A 20,169-nucleotide genomic window follows, 5' to 3' on the forward strand; every position below is an offset into this window, starting at 1 on the left:
GGATTTTCAGCAGTCTAGAAGAGTAAGAGCCCAAGCTTTTTAAAACGAGGTGGAGCATATTCCACGCTTCTGATCGGCTTTATTCTGCGATCGGGACGAACAACTTACTGATGTGTATGTGATGCAGCGTGAGCTAAATATGATACCATTTTCTTTCAAAAATATAAACATAGGAGCCACGAATCGCCACCGACAGCTTGCTGATCACTGGACTTGACCTCAATCAAAACCCGTTGTGAGCGATCACTATGTGATAGCGTTCATTTCCTCAACAAATTGTGAACTTCGATGAACTCGTAAACACTGGTTTTCCAAAGAAAATGATATCATATTGTGTGCATAACATACACATCAGAGTTGGTTGTTCGTCCTGATTGCAGAATAAAGCCGATCGGAAGCATGGAACTCCACCAGACTGCTGAAAGTTATTTTCGAATTTGTCCATGCATGCATACAAATTATGCACAGTGTATTTGACTGCATGCAGTAAGTGTAAGCTTGTATATTGGCCTACAAGATGGGTTTGCATGGAAGTGCAGACCAGCATTATTGCCACATAACACTTGCTTACACACAGGTAGCGAAGATGCTGCTACAGAAGGGCGTACCTGTAAACACAGTGGACAGTCAGGGCTGCACACCTGTCCAGTATTGCGCCATCTACCACCAACCGGTACCTCTCGCCAGACTCCTCATTGGTAAGTTTATTCTCACTGACACACCATAATAAAACTTTTTTTGTTATAAAACTTTGTAACCACTGTCGGGTTCAATGGCTTGGTGATAAGACGCCGGCCTCCAAAGCGGAAGGTCGTGGGTTCGAATCCCGGCCGCGCCTGGTGGGTTAAGGTGGGGATTTTTTCTATCTCCCAGGTCAACTTGTGTGCAGACCTGCTAGTGCCTTATCCCCCTTCGTGTGTACACGCAAGCACAAGACCAAGTGTGCACGGAAAAGATCCTGTAACCCATGTCAGATTTTGGTGGCTTATAGAAACGCGAAAATACCCAGCATGCTTCCTCCGAGAGCGACGTATGGCTGCCTAAATGGCAGGGTAAAAACGGTCATACACGTAAAAATCCACTCGTGCAAAAACACAAGTATACGTGGGAGTTTCAGCCCACGAACGCATAAGAAGAAGAGAAGAAGTAACCACTGTCGTGAGGAACTTTGTTTTAAAGGGAATTAAATTACATATCTTATCCCGACTCACATCTAGCATTAACCTCTGGTTTAAGTGCCGAGACGCTGAACTACGCTTCACCCCTTAAGGGGAAGTAACCCTAAAAAAGAACAGCCTAGACCCCGTAAACTGGGTCACAGGTCAAGGCCATACCGTCACGTGACTGAGCACGCGAGACCGCCGCCGCCATATTGGAATAGTTCACTCTTACCTCAGCGGTCTTAGCGCTAGGACGTTGTTCTCTCGAGCTACGCATTTGGCTTTACAGCCTGCTGCCTGGTTGGCAGTTATCTTCACCCCGGTTCATTCTTCATGGTCTCTGCTTCTACGGCTGTATTGGTGAGATCGTTCTTTGTTTGTTTTACTTGAAATTTTTTGCCTTGTGTCCGTCAACTTTGTTGTTGTTGTTCTACTCTCAGTGAGTTGTTCCAACATGGCGGACAAAGAGAAGAAAAAGCCTAATACTCGTCAGTTAGTTGCTGATTCTTCCCCTGCTAGCTGTCAGAAAAAGGATAACCTAAAGCGACAACGGTTACTGTTGTAGACCCGTTGTCTCAGACTTCGTTCTTGGTTAATATTTCCGACCTATCAAGCCCTACCATGCCAGTTCTAAAAGAAGCTATAAGCAAGAGTAAGGCTCATTCAGCCAAGCCAAAGAAGAGCGTTGAGCAAGATTTTTCTTCCCTTTTCTCTTCTTTCTCCTCGCAAATGAGTACCATGTTTTCTCAGCAGCAGCAGCTTGCCGCTGACCTACAAGCTACGCGCGATGAGTTGCGTTTGCTGCCTAAGGGTGTTGGCGATGTTTCTTCATTTTCCCGCATCCGGATTCCTCCTTCGGCCACAGTCACGTCAGCGGACTTGCGAGCGGAAGAACTGGCTCACGCCAACTACGGAGAGACGGTCCCTCGGGACTCTGTAGCTTCTGAACAGAAGTCGCTCTCCTCAGGTACGTTGGGTTCGCCGGTAGCCAGGCTCTTTGGCGAAAGCGTTCCGCATAGACCGCAACTAGTAGCTCCCCCGCCTCGACATAGGTCAGGGAGTGAAAGTTCGACATACCTGGGGCATACGACTCACACGAAGCGGAGCTCATGGGGTGTTGACGCGGGAATGCAATCGATGTTACATCGATCTGGTGACCAAGGTGCACACGGGCCGTCTATGACTTCCCCCGTCGGTGTACTTGCGTCACCACTTCCGCCTGGGCAGGAAGTTGGCTCCATGCAGGCTCTGCACCGAAGTTCTACTTCCGGTTTGCAGTCAGCCTCGCTTCCGGTTGATCAGGTTCAAGACTCGGCGAGTCACGAGGACTTTTCGACTCATACGGAAGTGGAGTCGGAGCTCAACGATCCTCTCTCATTCAATGATGATGACGCTGAGTTCCAATTACCGTCAAAGTTGAAGCCAACCTTAGCTATTGCAGCACAGGTCGCTTACAAATATTTTCCTGACGGTGTTGTTTCATCGGCTGGACTTGTCTTACCCCCACCATCAGCGGTGGGTGACTTCCGCCCAGCACCAACAGCAGCTGAAGGTTTTCAGTTCTCTGAGTCTCCTTTAGTTGCTTATGAGCTCTCTAAAATTTTAGCAAGTTTTCCAGGCACGGCGAGCTCCCTGCCTGTCGGCACGGTGCCTCTTCTCTCTGCTCATGGTCAGGCTCCAGTCGCTGCTAAGCCTTGGCTTGCCACTGTCCAACTTCCACAGGCTAGTGTATCTGCCCTTGCGCGCAGGTTTTCACTCAGCCGTCGGCCTCAGAACCTTATTGACACTTTTGCCCTACCGAGTGCAGCCCTTCCGGTCACGCCGGAGCTGTCCACTCTTAGGGAGGACGGTTACCGTCAAGACAGACCTTGTGTCTACACAGAAGGTTCTCTTATTGGTTTGGAAGAGACAGGCAGGTACCCTCTTGATCTTGCCTCTCTCTCTAAGACACACCTTCGGACACTCTCTCGTTCGATTACGTCTGGTCTCGTGCAAAAACACAAGTATACGTGGGAGTTTCAGCCCACGAACGCAGAAGAAGAAGAGAAGAAGTAACCACTGTCGTGAGGAACTTTGTTTTAAAGGGAAATATGTGGATTCGTTGCACATTTTCTACTTTTTTGTTCAAGGGTGATTTTATTCCCACTGTCATTAAATGTTTGACTACATTGATATTGAAACAATACCTGATTAATTGTGTTTGGCTTCTACAGAGGTTAAAAAGAACAGGCAGCTTTATTGTCAATGCTTTGTATGTGGACTATAATGTGCTTGTTTAGTATGATAGAAAAACAATGTCAAAACCTAACGCATGTAAGGCCGCAGGGATTGGCTTGGTCATCGGTCTTTTGCCATGTTAAATTTTCCAAACACCAACACACATGGGTCTCAATCCGTCAACTGACCGATAGAGTCAAGTCAGCTCGTCTTATTTTTGACTCACATGCGAAGCAAAAGTGAGTCTATGTACTCACCCGAGTCGTCCGTCCGTCCGTCCGGAAAACTTTAACGTTGGATATTTCTTGGACACTATTCAGTCTATCAGTACCAAATTTGGCAAGATGGTGTATGATGACAAGGCCCCAAAAAACATACATAGCATCTTGACCTTGCTTCAAGGTCAAGGTCGCAGGGGCCATAAATGTTGTCTAAAAAACAGCTATTTTTCCCATTTTTCCCATTTTCTCTGAAGTTTTTGAGATTGAATACCTCGCCTATATATGATATATAGGGCAAAGTAAGCCCCATCTTTTGATACCAGTTTGGTTTACCTTGCTTCAAGGTCAAGGTCACAGGAGCTCTTCAAAGTTGGATTGTATACATATTTTGAAGTGACCTTGACCCTGAACTATGGAAGATAACTGTTTCAAACTTAAAAATTATGTGGGGCACATGTTATGCTTTCATCATGAGACACATTTGGTCACATATGGTCAAGGTCACTTTGACCCTTATGAAATGTGACCAAAATAAGGTAGTGAACCACTAAAAGTGACCATATCTCATGGTAGAAAGAGCCAATAAGCACCATTGTACTTCCTATGTCTTGAATTAACAGCTTTGTGTTGCATGACCTTGGATGACCTTGACCTTGGGTCAAGGTCACATGTATTTTGGTAGGAAAAATGTGTAAAGCAGTTCTTAGTGTATGATGTCATTGCTAGGTTTAGGTCATGTCAAGGTCAAGCATGTGAGTCGTATGGGCTTTGCCCTTCTTGTTGTCTGCTGTCTTGTTCTTTCTTCTTTTTTTTCCCATTCCTTACTCTTGAAATAAATATGGTTATTGTGTCCTCAGAGCTTTTATTCCTCTTCATGTAAGACCATTGAAAAATAAACAAGAAAATGAAGAAATGAATTGAATTTTCTTCTCATTTGTACATTGTAAACAACTTTCAGAAGTTTCTCCTCACTGCCGTAATGCACAATTGCGGCAGTCCCGTGGTGGAAGGAAAGTATTTTTTCTTGACTGATTGGATTGAAAATGACTGATTGATTCATGGAATTGAGTCGGTCAATGGAAGTCTAGTGGACACAACCCAAGCCAATCCCCGTAAGGGTGATGAGTGTTTCCACCAGCGTTGTGTTCACTTACCTCAGTAGTTAGTCATTCTAATGAGCAGTGTCAGGCCGCCTGTCCGTACAGATGAACTCAGTTTATCTGCAAACACGCTTGGCCAACCTTGAACAAAAACCTTGACATTTTCTCAGAAGGTTTTGAAGCTATCGTTTCACAGTGGGATGGATGGATGGATCAGAAGGACTTTTGTCATTTTGTTGAATGTTTATGAAGCTAGAGCTGCAGATAATAGATTTGAGTAGCGATGAAAGTGAGTGGAATGGTCATTTGCTCCTGTTGTGTGTGCAGAGAACAGCACGAACTGGGACGTGAAGGTGAAGGACAAGATGGGGCGTGACCTTGTGGGAGCCGTGGTGTGGGACTACGAGTGGGTGTCCAGCGCCACCAGCAAGGCCATGTGAGTCTACACACACACGCACAGATACATGCACGCTTGCTCGCACACATACACGCACGCTTGCTCACGCACGCACACACACTTGTACAGTGGAACCCCCCTCTTAAGACCCACAAAAATCTAAGACAATCAGGTCTTAACAAGGAGGAAGTCTGAAAATAGGTTTAAATTTACAGGTTATGAACAGAAAATCTCAAAAAGTAAAGTCTTGAAGGGTGGAAGTATTAAATTGGGGGGGGGGGGGGGGGTAAAGGAGGGTTCCACTGTACAAGCACCAAGCAGAGGCCCGTGACAAGTTGTTTATTTGACAAGTTGATCAGGAGGGTTCCACTGTACAAGCACCAAGCAGAGGCCCGTGACAAGTTGTTCATTTGACAAGTTGATCAGGAGGGTTCTTTGTAGAACTGACTACGTCTCTTTCTAGCTCGAAGGCAGGTTCAGAGGAGGCGGCCTTGTGGGGTCAGGAGCTTCTGACTGCCCAAAGGCACCCTTTGATAAACTTGTCATTTGGCTTGGAAAAAACCAGTGTTTGTTTGAAGATGGATCATTGTTGGTAGGAAGTGTGTAAGTCCCATGAAGACAGTCATACTAATTCCACAAGTCAGCAGTTAGTTTAAACAAAACTATTCAATGTTAATATCGTGGGATCTGTACTCAAGCATAGTGCTTTTATTAGCGAATCCCACGTCAGCAGTTACTGTTACAGGGTTCCACACAGGCTCTGAGGTCAAGGGTATTCATACCCTTTCACCAAAAAAGTAAAGGGTTTTCATACCCTTTCCTGATTGATCAAAGGGTGTGGCATGTTGTCGGCGACTCGGTGTATTGCTTTGCTGTTTTACCAGGTTCTTGCATGTGCATGATGTCAATGTGTGCAAATTGCATTGTCAATTTTAGAGTGCTTTGAATAAAGGAAATAATTTATGACCATTGTGAAATGTCATATGTGTAAATTCTTGCTTGTAGCATTACAATAAGTGAATAACACTTACACATTTACAGCAATTACCGGGGTATCAAAACACTAGTCAGAGGCTGAGAGCTTTCACAAAATGAACAAGTAAACTGGCTTGAAATTCTGAACAGTAAACTTTTTTTAATAACCCAAAACCCAGCCACCAACTGACAATTATGAGTTCAACAGTGCAGTGCCACACAGTTTTTTGACTCACATGCGAAGCAAAAGTGAGTCTATGTACTCACCCGAGTCGTCCGTCCGTCCGTCCGGAAAACTTTAACGTTGGATTTTCTTGGACACTATTAAGTCTATCAACACCTGATGTGGCCTGATGGTGTATGGTTACAAGATCTCAAAAAACATGTGCGGCAACTTGACCTCACTTCAAGTTCAAGGTCACAGGGGCCGTAATTGTTGTCTTAAAAACGACCATTTTTCACATTTTCGCATTTTCTCTGAAGTTTTTGAGATTTAATACCTCACCTATATATGATATATAGGCCAAAGTAAGCCCCATCTTTTGATACCAGTTTGGTTTACCTTGCTTCAAGGTCAAGGTCACAGGAGCTCTTCAAAGTTAGATGTATACATATTTTGAAGTGACCTTGACCCTGAACTATGGAAGATAACTGTTTCAAACTTAAAAATTATGTGGGGCACATGTTATGCTTTCATCATGAGACACATTTGGTCACATAGGATCAAGGTCAAGGTCACTTTGACCCTTATGAAATGTGACCAAAATAAGGTGAACCACTAAAAGTGACCATATCTCATGGTAGAAAGAGCCAATAAGCACCATTGTACTTCCTATGTCTTTAATTAACAGCTTTGTGTTGCATGACCTTGGATGACCTTGACCTTGGGTCAAGGTCACATGTATTTTGGTAGGAAAAATGTGTAAAGCAGTTCTTAGTGTATGATGTTATTGCTAGGTTTAGTTATTTGACCTTGACCCTGACGGTCAAGGTCATGTAAAGGTCAAGGTCAAGCATGTGAGTCGTATGGGCTTTGCCCTTCTTGTTTCCCCACAAATTCAGGGTAATGCTATGAAAAGTCAGTTCAGTTCCACAACAACAAGAACATTATTATGAGTGTCAATAAGTTTGAAATTATTTGCCTGTTCAGTTGTTGGTTACACATTAACAACACACCTATCAAGTGCCTGTTGAAATTCACATCTGCAACACACTTGTGACTGTGTCTCTCCACAACAACAGTTCAATCTAAGTTCCAACACACTAAAGCGTGGCATCATTGAAAGGGCGTTGCAACTGTATGGCTCTAATATTACTCAGTCTTTGGGTGAAGTCTTGGTGTTTTGCTTTGCAAGTCACAGCCAATGTCAACAGATTTCCTTTTCCTCATGGCTCCGTGCACTTGCAATGCCCTTCCAGTGATGTCACGCTTTAGGTCAGTGCCTACGTGTTTAATCATCATTTTTTTGGCCAGTCTCTCCACTGAGAGTCGGTTCCTTAGCTTTGACTTCACCCGGTTCTGTTGACTAAAGCCTCTCTCACAGGGTACAGAAGTGATTGGAATGGTCAAGAGAATTTCACCAAGCATGCTAAAATCAGGTAGCCTATCGCAAACGTCAAACTCAAGTTCGTTGTTTTGAATCAACTGCAGCAGGCTTTCTTGGTCGTGGCATTTTCAAACACAAAGTCAGTGACAAAACTGATCGTCTGCAAACTTGCACGCTCGCGGTCTTCGCGGAACCAACAGAACCGAAAATAGCGGAGGGGAAGTAACTCTGGTCACGCTGACAGCGCCAACTTCCTGGAGACAGTAAACACGTGTCAAGATCGCCGGTGAAGCTTTCCGAAATTAGTCTCCCGCGAAAAGAAAAAAAACAACCTCAAGCGTCGCATAACCAGTCGTACCGTTTGTAAAACTATCAAAGTCATACCCTTTTGCCTTTCAAGACGTACGTTATTATACCTCTTGGCAAAATAATTGTTACTTACCGACACCCTTTCAAAGAGCGTCTCGTACGTGATTTTGGGGGTCAGAGGGTATAATACCTCCAATTTTACGTGATGTGGAACCCTGCTGTTAGTCTTGCACTCTTCACATCTCCGCCTTGATTGCAGGGCGTGGCTGGACTTGCTGATAGAGAAAGGCCTGAGCTTGGACACGCTGCTTGACCGCCCGCTGCCTGATCCCATTCTGTTCGGGGCGCGACTGGACACCAGCTGTCCGGACTACTTCACCACGCGCGGCACGGAGAGCATCACTCCCCTCATCCTGGCCATCCGCCACTACAACTTTGGCCTCGCCCGCTACCTGCTGAAGAAAGGAGCCAGCCCCAACCGCAAGGACAGTATGGGCTACACCCCTCTCATACACACTGTCAAAATGGTCAGTAACAGTTTTAAAATAAGAATGATGAAATTTTCTTAAATAGCATATTGTGTTTGATAATAAGAATAAAGAAATGTTCTTAAATAGCGTATTCAATGCTGTTCCCAGACACAAAGGACAATAGATCAGTTACACATGGCTTCTAAATATATATCGGTCAACATGTCTTGTCCACAAAATATTGTTGTATCAGTGGACATCTTATGTGTCCAAGCCTTCGGACATTCGACCGGCCTGGGGTCACAACAATGTGTCGGATCAAAAACGTGTGTATAAATGACCGAAGACCGAGCCTGGGAACAACACTGTGTATTTACTGCCAAATAGCAGCATCAGGGAGCTTACCATAGATGTAACTCGTCCGTTCTTCATGTTAACTACCTTCAAATGTTATGCATACAGGTATAGATTCAATTTAATACAACTTTATTATCTGAATGTGAAACAAAACAGCAAACTTTTCTTTTGGCTCGTATACACAAATAACATCACATAAAACCACACTCTAGAAAAATATAACCCATAAAATGTACACATCAATACACATATAACCCAAACCACACACATTGATAGACATTGCTGCATGGGGGCAGTGTTAATGAAAGGAACTAAAGCAAGCAGTATTACAATGCATGGAACTGCTCCCATTTTATATTCAGGATTACAGAGATTCTGTATCTGAAGTTATGATTAAGGTGGCCTGGGGGAACTTCGCCCAAATCCATATGCTTGAGAAGCATGCGCACTTTGACACAGTACTCTCCCTTCCTTACTCGACCGATACACGCTTGTTTCACTGATAACACAATTTCAACAAATCGCAGACCTGTTTACAACCAGGCTTCCCATGTGACCACATGAATATGCAATGAAAACTTCGTCTGAACTTGCCATGTGTGTCTGGGGGAAATTCGTCCATCACCTCAGGGTAACTTTCCCTCCTTCCCCCTCCCTCCTGCCTCTTCTCTCCTTGCTTCCCTCCTTTCCTTGCCCTCTCTCCCCCAACTCCTTCATGGGCACAAATGCAAATTCAAGCAAAGATTGAGTAGGCCTGGACTAAAAAGTCACTTCACACATTCTTTGCCCCACTATTCCAGAAACTATTTCGTGCTCGTCATTTGTTGGCCGTTCAAGTGCCCACCATTCTTCCCCATCTCCAAACATCGTTTCTTTTCAATTATCAAACATTTATTTATTTTATTTATTTATTAGTGAATATTTCTACGCACATACCCTCCCAGAGGGAGGCTCATGGCATTTGATCTATCAAAGCACCGTGGCACTAAGCTGTTATTGTTTTTTCAGCTGTTTTTTAATATATGTAAAAATAATGTTTGATGTGGGCGAATTTCCCCCAAGCATGTTTTTTGTCGGGGAAATTCGTCCACCACCTATAATTTCAGGCTGTGTGTTGTGTCAATTTTTTAATCCTCTAATAAGTGACATTAATCCATTTATAAAGTATGCTTAATATATCAGATAACAACAGAGACACGGTTTCAATCATATAACTCTATGATAAGTCCGAAATAAATGACGCCGGTGTACAGCGTGTCTGGCCTGATTTCTATATTTAGCACACACCGCTAAGAAGGCCAAAGACGTAGGGTAGGAAGCAAACTTGGAAGGGGTTTCCCGATCACTGTTTGCAAGGAATGCTCACATTGGTTGATTTACTTGTAGCCTGATCATTGTTGCAAGTGATGTTACCGTTTGGGAAAGTCCATTTGTATGGGTTAATGTATAGCATTGCTTTCAGTTGAGACACTGTCTGAGCGGACAAAGTTCCCCCAAAGTTGAAAGTGGACGAAAGTTCCCCCAAAGTTGAAGAAGTTTCCCCAGGCCACCTTATCTTTCCAGGGTTATCAGATGTTAGATGGTAAAGGGCCTACAAGTAAGCCCCTGAAAAAAGTCACATATAAGTTATAGCTGCTGCTTGCTGCTATATACTTGCTGCTTGCTGCTGGTAGATTGTTCCCCCCCAAAATTATAATTAAATCGAACATTCATGTAAAGTTTGGGAAGCATTTTTCACTAAAATTATTTTTACATATTTACATACACTTAATGCATTTCATACCAAAGAATATGTGCAGTAATACTCCTAATGATAGGAACAACAATTTCCTGTTTTATATTTATGTGTACCTGTTTCAGGGGGGTTTCTGATGAAAAGATAGATTTTGGGGGTATTTTTATGCAGGGGAAATAAATCACAATGTTTAACCAAGGGAAGTAACTATTGGTTATAGCAATCCCTCTTGACTTTACTTGTTTGTCTTTCTATTGCTCTCATCTTTCTTTCTTTCTTTCCTTCTTTCTTTCTTTCCTTCTTTCTTACTGAGGCTTTTATTGGTTTCTGAGCCAGAGAGTAACTTTATCAGTGAACAATTTATTAGTTGCTTTATTTTTTCACCTTAGCAGTCTTGTTTGAGAATTTTGTTTGACACAAGTGTAGAAATCCAACTATCTGTTTCAGAACGACATGACAATGGTGAGACTCCTGCTAGACTACGACTACATTCACGACAAGGAGGAAGAAGCCGCCAAGCTGGTCGGCATGCCAACCAAGCCCATCCTCGTCAAGAAATTCTCTCGCAACATCTTCCTCATCAGGCCAGAAAAACGAGCGGAGGAGATGGAGAGAGACCCGTCAGACGACGAAGATGGAGGAGAAGATGAGGAGGAGAACGATGAGATCATCGAGGAAGGAATCGAGGACGAAGAAGCAGAAGAGGACTTCATCGATGAGGGCAGTGAGGATGCTATGGAGCCTCTGGACGTTGAGATGAACGGAGTGATGGAGGAGGAGGAAGAAGAGGAGGAGGGAGGGGAGGAGGACAGTGACCACGACACTGACGTGATGGATGATGAGGAAGAAGAGGAGGAGGTGAGCGCCCCCGTTCCAGAGCCGCCCCAGCGACTAGGGTCCAAGCAGAAGTCACTGGTCAAAATGGACAGCAAGAGCAAGCCTTGTAAGTATGGTTCCAACGCTGTTAGTTTTGTAAGTTGCTGACATTCGCAAAATATTGTATATGATGACAAACACTACTTTTAGTGATGGTACTGCTCGAGTGTGTGAGGGTTGTTTTCTGCATATTAATACATGCAAGAGTTCGAATACAACACTTCTTACTTATTCTGCGTTCATGGGCTCACACTCCCACGTAAACTTTGGGGGGGTAAGGCACTAGCAGGTCTGCATGTAAGTTGACCCGGGAGATCGGAAAAATCACTGCTTCAAATATAGCTTCCATTCATGGGTTGATGTTTACTTTTAGACAGTGCAATACCATTCTTAATGTGTGTTAATGTCGGTTATTAATGATATTTTATACAACTGAGAAAATATGGAGTTATAGGAGCTTTTTATCCAATGGAGTCATCCAGAATTGGTATATATATATACGAGTTTTGTTTCATGCATGCTAAAAATACAACAGCAGGAAGCCTATATCTTTCATATTAAGACATAGATTCGTTCGAAGTGTGGCACAAAAACTTTGTAAGGTTAACTTGAGCAGGGTTGTTTGGGGGGCCGCTCACTTCAAACAAATGAAGAAAGGAGTTTTCTTCTCGAGAACTTTTCTTCACTTTAGAAAGAAGTTTTAGCGAGGAGCTTTCATCACCACACGGGCAAACAAACAAGGGAGCTTACTACTGTTTTAGTTCCAAAACCTAAAAAAGATTGAGATACCAGGTTTGTGAATTACAGCGAAGATATTGTCTGGAAATTTGGCGTGACTTGATTCTTGGCAATTTTTGAGTCACTTGACAAAAAGTGACTCTATGTAATCGGTCAGTGTTAGTCTGTCCGGCCGGCCGGCTGTCCGTAGACACCACCTTAACGTTGGACTTTTCTCGGAAACTATCAAAGCGATCGGGCTCATATTTTGTTTAGTCGTGACCTCCAATGACCTCTACACTTTAACGATGGTTTCGTTGACCTTTGACCTTTTTCAAGGTCACAGGTCAGCGTCAAAGGAAAAATTAGACATTTTATATCTTTGACAAAGTTCATCGGATGTGATTGAAACTTTGTAGGATTATTCTTTACATCAAAGTATTTACATCTGTAGCCTTTTACGAACGTTATCAGAAAAACAAGGGAGATAACTAGCCTTTTCTGTTCGGCAACACACAACTTAACGTTGGGCTTTTCTCGGAAACTATAAAAGTGACCGGGCTCAAATTTTATGTGAACGTGACTCATTGTGTTGTGAATAGCAATTTCTTCCTGTCCATCTGATGCCTCATATAATATTCAGAACTGCGAAAGTGACTCGATCGAGCGTTTGCTCTTCTTGTTTATGCTTTAGACTAAGTAAATCATTCTCCATGAGAAATATTTTTCTCCAATACGATGGACAATACATGATTTAACATTCTTTTATCTTTCTCTCCTTACCAGGTACAAATATAAACACTATTAAAGATAATCAGTTTTGGCCTTCAGCGGAAAAGCTGTCTAAAATGAGTTACTCAAAAATTCCATAACGACGTTGATATGCCATTGTGTGCAGGGGACTTGCCAGAGGTATCGGTGAAGAGCTCCCTGGACATTGACATCGCAGACCCTCAAGGCATGACGGCGTTCCACCACGCTGTCTTCTCCCTGGAGTACGGATCCTTCGACAACGGCGAGATCATCAAGCTGCTCATAGCAGCCAAGGGTAACCCTAGCAAGCCGGACATGAAGGGAGAACTGCCCAAGGACTCTGCACTCATGAGAGGGGCGTTACGGATCTATGAGGCTCTGCAACGCAATGTGAGCGAGAGAGTGAGCAAAAAATAAAATGGTGATAAGATGCAGGGAGAGAACTTAGAGAGGCATTGCGAATCTGTAAGGCTCTGCAATGTAATAATAGTAGAAAAGTGGCACTGCAGACACTCTCAAATGGGCATTATTATGTTCCTGCTTTTTAAATTAACTTTTTTTTTAAATGTATATTCTTGCGCCCGATAGCCTAAATGCGGATTTGTGAATACATTTTAGACAATGCTACACTTAAACACCATTTGCTATGCTGAAAATTCTTTAAAAAAATTCTTATTTGTTACATTAGAGGCTTTACAGGGGTTGGCAGGTCTGATTGAAAAATTTTGATTGAAGCCATAGCTGTTAGTACTGACTTAGAAATATCCAACTAACCCTGACCCCTACAAGACTTTGTTTGCACAGACAAGCGGCGAGAAGCCGTCCTACACGGACTTCACGGTGGCCGATGGCTTGCTGGCGGACGGGGCCAAGATCGACTTTGCCAGAGATGCCGAGGACTTTCTCACCAACCTGGACAAGGGCGCTGAGGGGGAGCCGGCCAACGCCAGGCCGAAAGTGGACTGCAACTGTGAGATGAGGATTACTGGGTAAGTCGGTCACTGTCTGTCAGTCTTGGTCTGTCTGTCTGTGAGATGAGGTTTACTGGGTAAGTCGGTCACTGTCTGTGAGATGAGGTTTACTGGGTAAATCGGTCACTGTCTGTGGGATGAGGTTTACTGGGTAAGTCGGTCACTGTCTGTGAGATGAGGTTTACTGGGTAAGTCGGTCACTGTCTGTGAGATGAGGTTTACTGGGTAAGTCGGTCACTGTCTGTGAGATGAGGTTTACTGGGTAAGTCGGTCACTGTCTGTGAGATGAGGTTTACTGGGTAAGTCGGTCACTGTCTGTGAGATGAGGTTTACTGGGTAAGTCGGTCACTGTCTGTGAGATGAGGTTTACTGGGTAAATCGGTCACTGTCTGTGAGATGAGGTTTACTGGGTAAGTCGGTCACTGTCTGTGAGATGAAGTTTACTGGGTAAGTCGGTCACTGTCTGTCTGTCTGTGAGATGAGGTTTACAGACCTGCCTACCCTTACGATTTGGGCGTAATTTACTACGATTTTTATTCCAAACTACGCCACTACGCTTTCCGCGATGGAAATACGATTTTTAAGAAACCGAAAGAACGATTTTTCTCATTTCGTCCCGATATAAATCCAATCCGTATTTTTGCTCTCGCCGAGCTTTGTCGGATGAGACATTGGAGAGTCTGCTCCTCCTGAAATCAAGGTCAGGAACCTTCGGCACCAGGCAGTACAGCTAAGCAGAACTAGGCAGATTTAAGTCATGCTATTACAAGTCTTTGGAAAAGCCCTCTACCTCCAAATAAACTCTATGCTCATTCAGCAAACGCTTGATTAGATTAATGGTGGAGCGCTGGTTATGTGCGAGGCTGATTTCTTGAGTTCTGGATCTGGATCTTTTACGTTGCAGGAACCACTGTTGGTCATCTTCGTGTGACCACATGACATATTTTGCTTTCATCATCCTAGATCTTTTCAATCAGTGTAGTTTCCCAGTGCTGTGTTCTGGGGTCATTTTGATTGACTTCACAGTTTGAGAAAATCAATGACATACAAGGAGTAATGAGCCCAGCCAAAAAGAGTAATCTGGTGGTAGAAAGAGTAGTTTTTCGTTGTCAAAAGTAACGGCAATCGGTGGGTGTGACTAAACAATGAAAGGAGAACCCAAATAAAGAAAAATATTACATTTGACACAGCTAGTGCGGTCTCAGAATGGCTGTATCAATCTGTGTAAAGTGTCATTTTGGCCACAAAAAAAACAAATAAAGTATAGTGGTCTTGTGTGGTGTTCTTAGCTATGATGTACTGATGCTTACAGGTCATATTGTGTGGTGTTGTTAGCTATGATGTACTGATGGTTACATGGAGGTGTACTGTGATCATGTGTGGTGTTGTTAGCTATGATGTACTGATGGTTACATGGAGGTGTACTGTGATCGTGTGTGGTGGTGTTAGCTATGATGTACTGATGGTTACATGGAGGTGTACTGTGATCGTGTGTGGTGTTGTTAGCTATGATGTACTGATGGTTACATGGAGGTGTACTGTGATCGTGTGTGGTGGTGGTAGCTATGATGTACTGATGGTTACATGGAGGTGTACTGTGATCGTGTGTGGTGTTGTTAGCTATGATGTACTGATTGTTACATGGAGGTGTACTGTGATCATGTGTGGTGTTGTTAGCTAGGATGTACTGATGGTTACATGGAGGTGTACTGTGATCGAATGTGGTGTTGTTAGCTATGATGTACTGATGGTTACATGGAGGTGTACTGTGATCGTGTGTGGTGGTGTTAGCTATGATGTACTGATGGTTACATGGAGGTGTACTGTGATCGAATGTGGTGGTGTTAGCTATGATGTACTGATGGTTGCAGGCAGGTGTACTGTGATCGTGTGTGGTGGTGGTAGCTATGATGTACTGATGGTTGCAGGCAGGTGTACTGTGATCGTGTGTGGTGGTGTTAGCTATGATGTACTGATGGTTGCAGGCAGGTGTACTGTGATCGTGTGTGGTGGTCTTAACTATGATGTACTGATGGTTACATGGAGGTGTACTGTGATCGTTTGTGGTGGTGTTAGCTATGATGTACTGATGGTTACATGGAGGTGTACTGTGATCGAATGTGGTGGTGTTAGCTATGATGTACTGATGGTTACATGGAGGTGTACTGTGATCGTGTGTGGTGGTGTTAGCTATGATGTACTGATGGTTACATGGAGGTGTACTGTGATCGTGTGTGGTGTTGTTAGCTATGATGTACTGATGGTTACATGGAGGTGTACTGTGATCGTGTGTGGTGGTGTTAGCTAGGATGTACTGATGGTTACATGGAGGTGTACTGTGATCGAATGTGGTGGTGTTAGCTATGATGTACTGATGGTTACATGGAGGTGTACTGTGATCGTGTGTGGTGGTGTTAGCTATGATGTACTGATGGTTACATGGAGGTGTACTGTGATCGTGTGTGGTGGTGTTAGCTATGATGTACTGATGGTTACATGGAGGTGTACTGTGATCGTGCGTGTGGTGGTGTTAGCTATGATGTACTGATGGTTACATGGAGGTGTACTGTGATCGAATGTGGTGGTGTTAGCTATGATGTACTGATGGTTACATGGAGGTGTACTGTGATCGTGTGTGGTGGTGTTAGCTATGATGTACTGATGGTTACATGGAGGTGTACTGTGATCGTGTGTGGTGTTGTTAGCTATGATGTACTGATGGTTACATGGAGGTGTACTGTGATCGTGTGAGGTGGCATTAGCTATGATGTACTGATGGTTACATGGAGGTGTACTGTGATCGTGTGTGGTGGTGTTAGCTATGATGTACTGATGGTTACATGGAGGTGTACTGTGATCGTGTGTGGTGGTGTTAGCTATGATGTACTGATGGTTACATGGAGGTGTACTGTGATCGTGTGTGGTGGTGTTAGCTATGATGTACTGATGGTTACATGGAGGTGTACTGTGATCGTGTGTGGTGGTATTAGCTATGATGTACTGATGGTTACATGGAGGTGTACTGTGATCGTGTGTGGTGGTGTTAGCTATGATGTACTGATGGTTACATGGAGGTGTACTGTGATCGTGTGTGGTGGTGTTAGCTATGATGTACTGATGGTTACATGGAGGTGTACTGTGATCATGTGTGGTGGTGTTAGCTATGATGTACTGATGGTTACAGGGAGGTGTACTGTGACGAGGCAAAGAGCACAGCGTATGACATCACCCTGCAGAAAGTGGATGTGGCAGCGGGGCCCTGGGGCATGTACAACTTCTACAAACTACAGGTGAGTCTCTTTGTCTTTGTTACAGTACATACTTGCGCTGTCAAGGAATCGGTTATCAGTTACATTTACTGGTGTGGTTGTAATTTTCAACCCTTGATAAACAGTTTGTCTATGGCATAAGTACCTTTAAAAATTGTGGCCCTTTATTTATTTTTTTAAATTTTTTTTACAGTGTAATAGTCTTTTTAAAGAAAAGAAAAAAATGCACAGTACAAACAAATTCATTGTAAAAGGATGTTGTTCCTGAGCATTCAGAATACAAAATGGCCATCATCTGTGTGAGTGGGTATGTGTGTAGAACAAATTGTACAACAGAAAGCAAGGACATTTTTGTTCTATTAACTTCTTCATGAATAAAGGTTGTTACTCTTGAGCATAATATTGTGAACTACAAATCCTCCCTGCGTGTGCGCTACAGATTGTGCGACAGAAGGCCAAGGACATGTACGTGCTGTTCACGCGGTGGGGACGTATCGGTGACCGCGGCCAGTGGCAGCACACACCCTTCCCCAACGCAGAGGATGCCGTCAAGGAGTTCTGCAAAGTCTTCCGCCAGAAAACCGCCAACGACTGGAACCACTTGGACAAGTATGTCACTTGTAAATAATAGCTTTGTTAGCTTGTCAGTACAGTCGAACCTGCCTTGACGACCACCTCCCGATCACGATCACCTGCCTTGACGACCACATCACGACCACCTGCCTTGACGACCACCTCCCGATCACGACCACCTGCCTTGACGACCACCTCCCGATCACGACCACCTGCCGTGACGATCACCTCCCGATCACGACCACCTGCCCGTTAAGACCACCCCAAAGGATCCCCCACGAGATTTTATTTTTATATCATTGACCTTTCCGTTTAGCAACAACCTGTCTTAAACGACCTCTTTTGGTTGTTCCCTTCGCTGGTCGTTGTAGACAGGTTCCACTGTACAGTACCAGTATGTCTTGTGTTACTGAGTGACCCAGACTGCATCGTCCAAAGCACTTAATCAACCCCCCTATTGGAATGAAGCATGATAAATGAAGGAGAGCATGGAGAATACTTGTCCACAATGTCCAAATTATTGCTCATTCCTTTTTTTGTGTCTCTTTTTCTTTGTCTAGTTATTCCTCCTTCACATCCTCTCTTCTTATGTTCTCCATGTTTTCTCCCTTGGCTTTTTCTGCTTCATTAGCAACTGTCTGTCAGCTGCTTTAGTCTTTGCCTGGACTTTCACATTGTGAGTAAATAGATAGAAGCGGGTCTGATTTTCACACACACACACACACACACACACACACACACACACACACACACACACACACACACACACAAACAAGGAAAAAAAGAAACTTTTCTTTAGAATATGATTTGTTAACTGCTTTAAGTTCAAAGAACATGCGAAGAAGTACATACATTTTTGTTTTAGTTTAAAAAAAAAAACCAGTTTTAAAGAATGCAATGTGTGAACTGTTTTAGGTTCAAGGAACATCCCAAGAAGTACCGCCTGATGCCCAACTTTGAGACACCAAAGCGAAACAAGGAGGTGAAGTTTGAGCTCAAGTCATCCCTGCCCTCCAAACTCAACCCTGCTGTGCAGGACCTGCTCCAAGAACTGGTAACAACTTTCTCACCACATAGATACCGCAGAAAAACTATTTTATTTAATGATAATGAGGGTGTTCATATGGCACACATTCTGTTAAAGTTCGGAGCGCTTTACAGAGAATTAATGTGTTACAAATTGCATACTTCAGGAAAGAATTCTGCATACATAAATGAAATATTAAGGTGACAAAATGATATGTCAATTAATAAAATTAAAAACATAAATAAGCTGACAGTGTTACTGCTGTTTCTGCTTCTTTTCATTTACTTTTGGTGATATTTACGCTTGTTCTCTGACATTTTTGTGGAAATTGTTGACATAAAACTATAAATCAGGCTTTTGCACACATTCTTCCAACAACTTGATCAGAGTGTTTATAGATTAGCATGCCTCAGATAGCATGTAACACACACTAGTGCACGTCGTGTGCCAGAGAAGATGTAAGCTTGTTTGTTGTGTTTTGCAGACGAGCGTCAACATGCTTCAAGCCGCGGCCAAGTCAAAAGGCTTGGATGAAGATGTTTTGCCGTTTGGTCGGATCAGTCGATGCAACCTGGACAAAGCCAAGGACGTCTTGTTAGAACTAGAGTGAGTCCCAAAACACAGTATGCAAACACGCATGTCAGGAGTTTATGTGTGTATTTTCATCTTTTGGAATTATGGAGAGTGTGTCGCTGCAAAGTCGAGAAGTTTGTGAGAGTAAATGTATGAATTGGTGCCTGTGTATATGTTTGCCTAGCTGTTTTACATGCGTGTTTGGGTTGGGCATCCCGGGAATCTGTTTGTGTGTGGGTGTGTGTACAAGCCACTTGTTAATAACGGATACCATGTTCAGATGTGCACAAGTTGACAGTGGGTTTTTTGTTGACTGTGCTTTCTTGTTGACTGTTTTCTTGTTGACTGTGTTTCACAGACAGCTGATAGCAACAGTGGACCTGCAGCAAAAGAACCTGACCACAACACCTCACGACCAGTACCAGGCCAACTGTGAAAAGGTCAGTTTGACTTTTCTTTCTCATACTATTCACATGTAGCGGGCAGAATAAATGAGCGAATCATGAACAAAATGATCCGAGAAGAGTTGCATGCAACAGAAGTAAAAAAAATGTTGTTGCAGGTCACTTTTAACAACTGATAATATAAATTCAGTCGCTCGATCTACCTAGCAATCAGCAGCACAGTCATCTGATTGCTCAAAGTTGCATTTGTACAAAACTTGTTTTATTTGGCGTGGAATAGACAAATTCGGGAGTAATTCTGTCAGGTATTATTGGTTGCAGAAGAGTTGCTTTCCCTTGTTTTTCCTGGCTTTTTCATAGAAACAGTGAGGAAAGCTACATGTGACATTGAAGGCGTGCGTCAGTGTTTCTGTGGAATCAAGGGTAATCAACTCTTCCACAACACATAAAACTTGACAGGTATTTCCGAACATTGTCTATTAATACACACGACTTATCTTGGAGTTTTGCTTATGATT

General features: G+C 43.5%; 1 protein-coding gene across 4 annotated transcripts in view; it reads left to right on the forward strand.

Annotated features, from left to right (window-relative positions):
• The window catches only part of LOC138952311 (poly [ADP-ribose] polymerase tankyrase-like), a 110,104-nt gene that overhangs the window by 76,415 nt on the left and 13,520 nt on the right, over positions 1-20,169 (forward strand). For all 4 annotated transcript variants that reach the window (XM_070323948.1, XM_070323950.1, XM_070323949.1 and 1 more), the window contains 11 exons: positions 578-698; positions 5,026-5,134; positions 8,186-8,453; positions 10,936-11,431; positions 12,980-13,224; positions 13,639-13,823; positions 16,990-17,095; positions 17,514-17,683; positions 18,563-18,701; positions 19,159-19,280; positions 19,606-19,687. In XM_070323948.1, coding sequence (XP_070180049.1) covers positions 578-698; positions 5,026-5,134; positions 8,186-8,453; positions 10,936-11,431; positions 12,980-13,224; positions 13,639-13,823; positions 16,990-17,095; positions 17,514-17,683; positions 18,563-18,701; positions 19,159-19,280; positions 19,606-19,687 — 2,043 coding nt within the window. The remainder of the gene's footprint in view (positions 1-577; positions 699-5,025; positions 5,135-8,185; positions 8,454-10,935; positions 11,432-12,979; positions 13,225-13,638; positions 13,824-16,989; positions 17,096-17,513; positions 17,684-18,562; positions 18,702-19,158; positions 19,281-19,605; positions 19,688-20,169) is intronic.

Source organism: Littorina saxatilis, linkage group LG17 (genome assembly GCF_037325665.1).
Source record: "Littorina saxatilis isolate snail1 linkage group LG17, US_GU_Lsax_2.0, whole genome shotgun sequence".
Lineage (NCBI taxonomy): Eukaryota > Metazoa > Mollusca > Gastropoda > Littorinimorpha > Littorinidae > Littorina > Littorina saxatilis.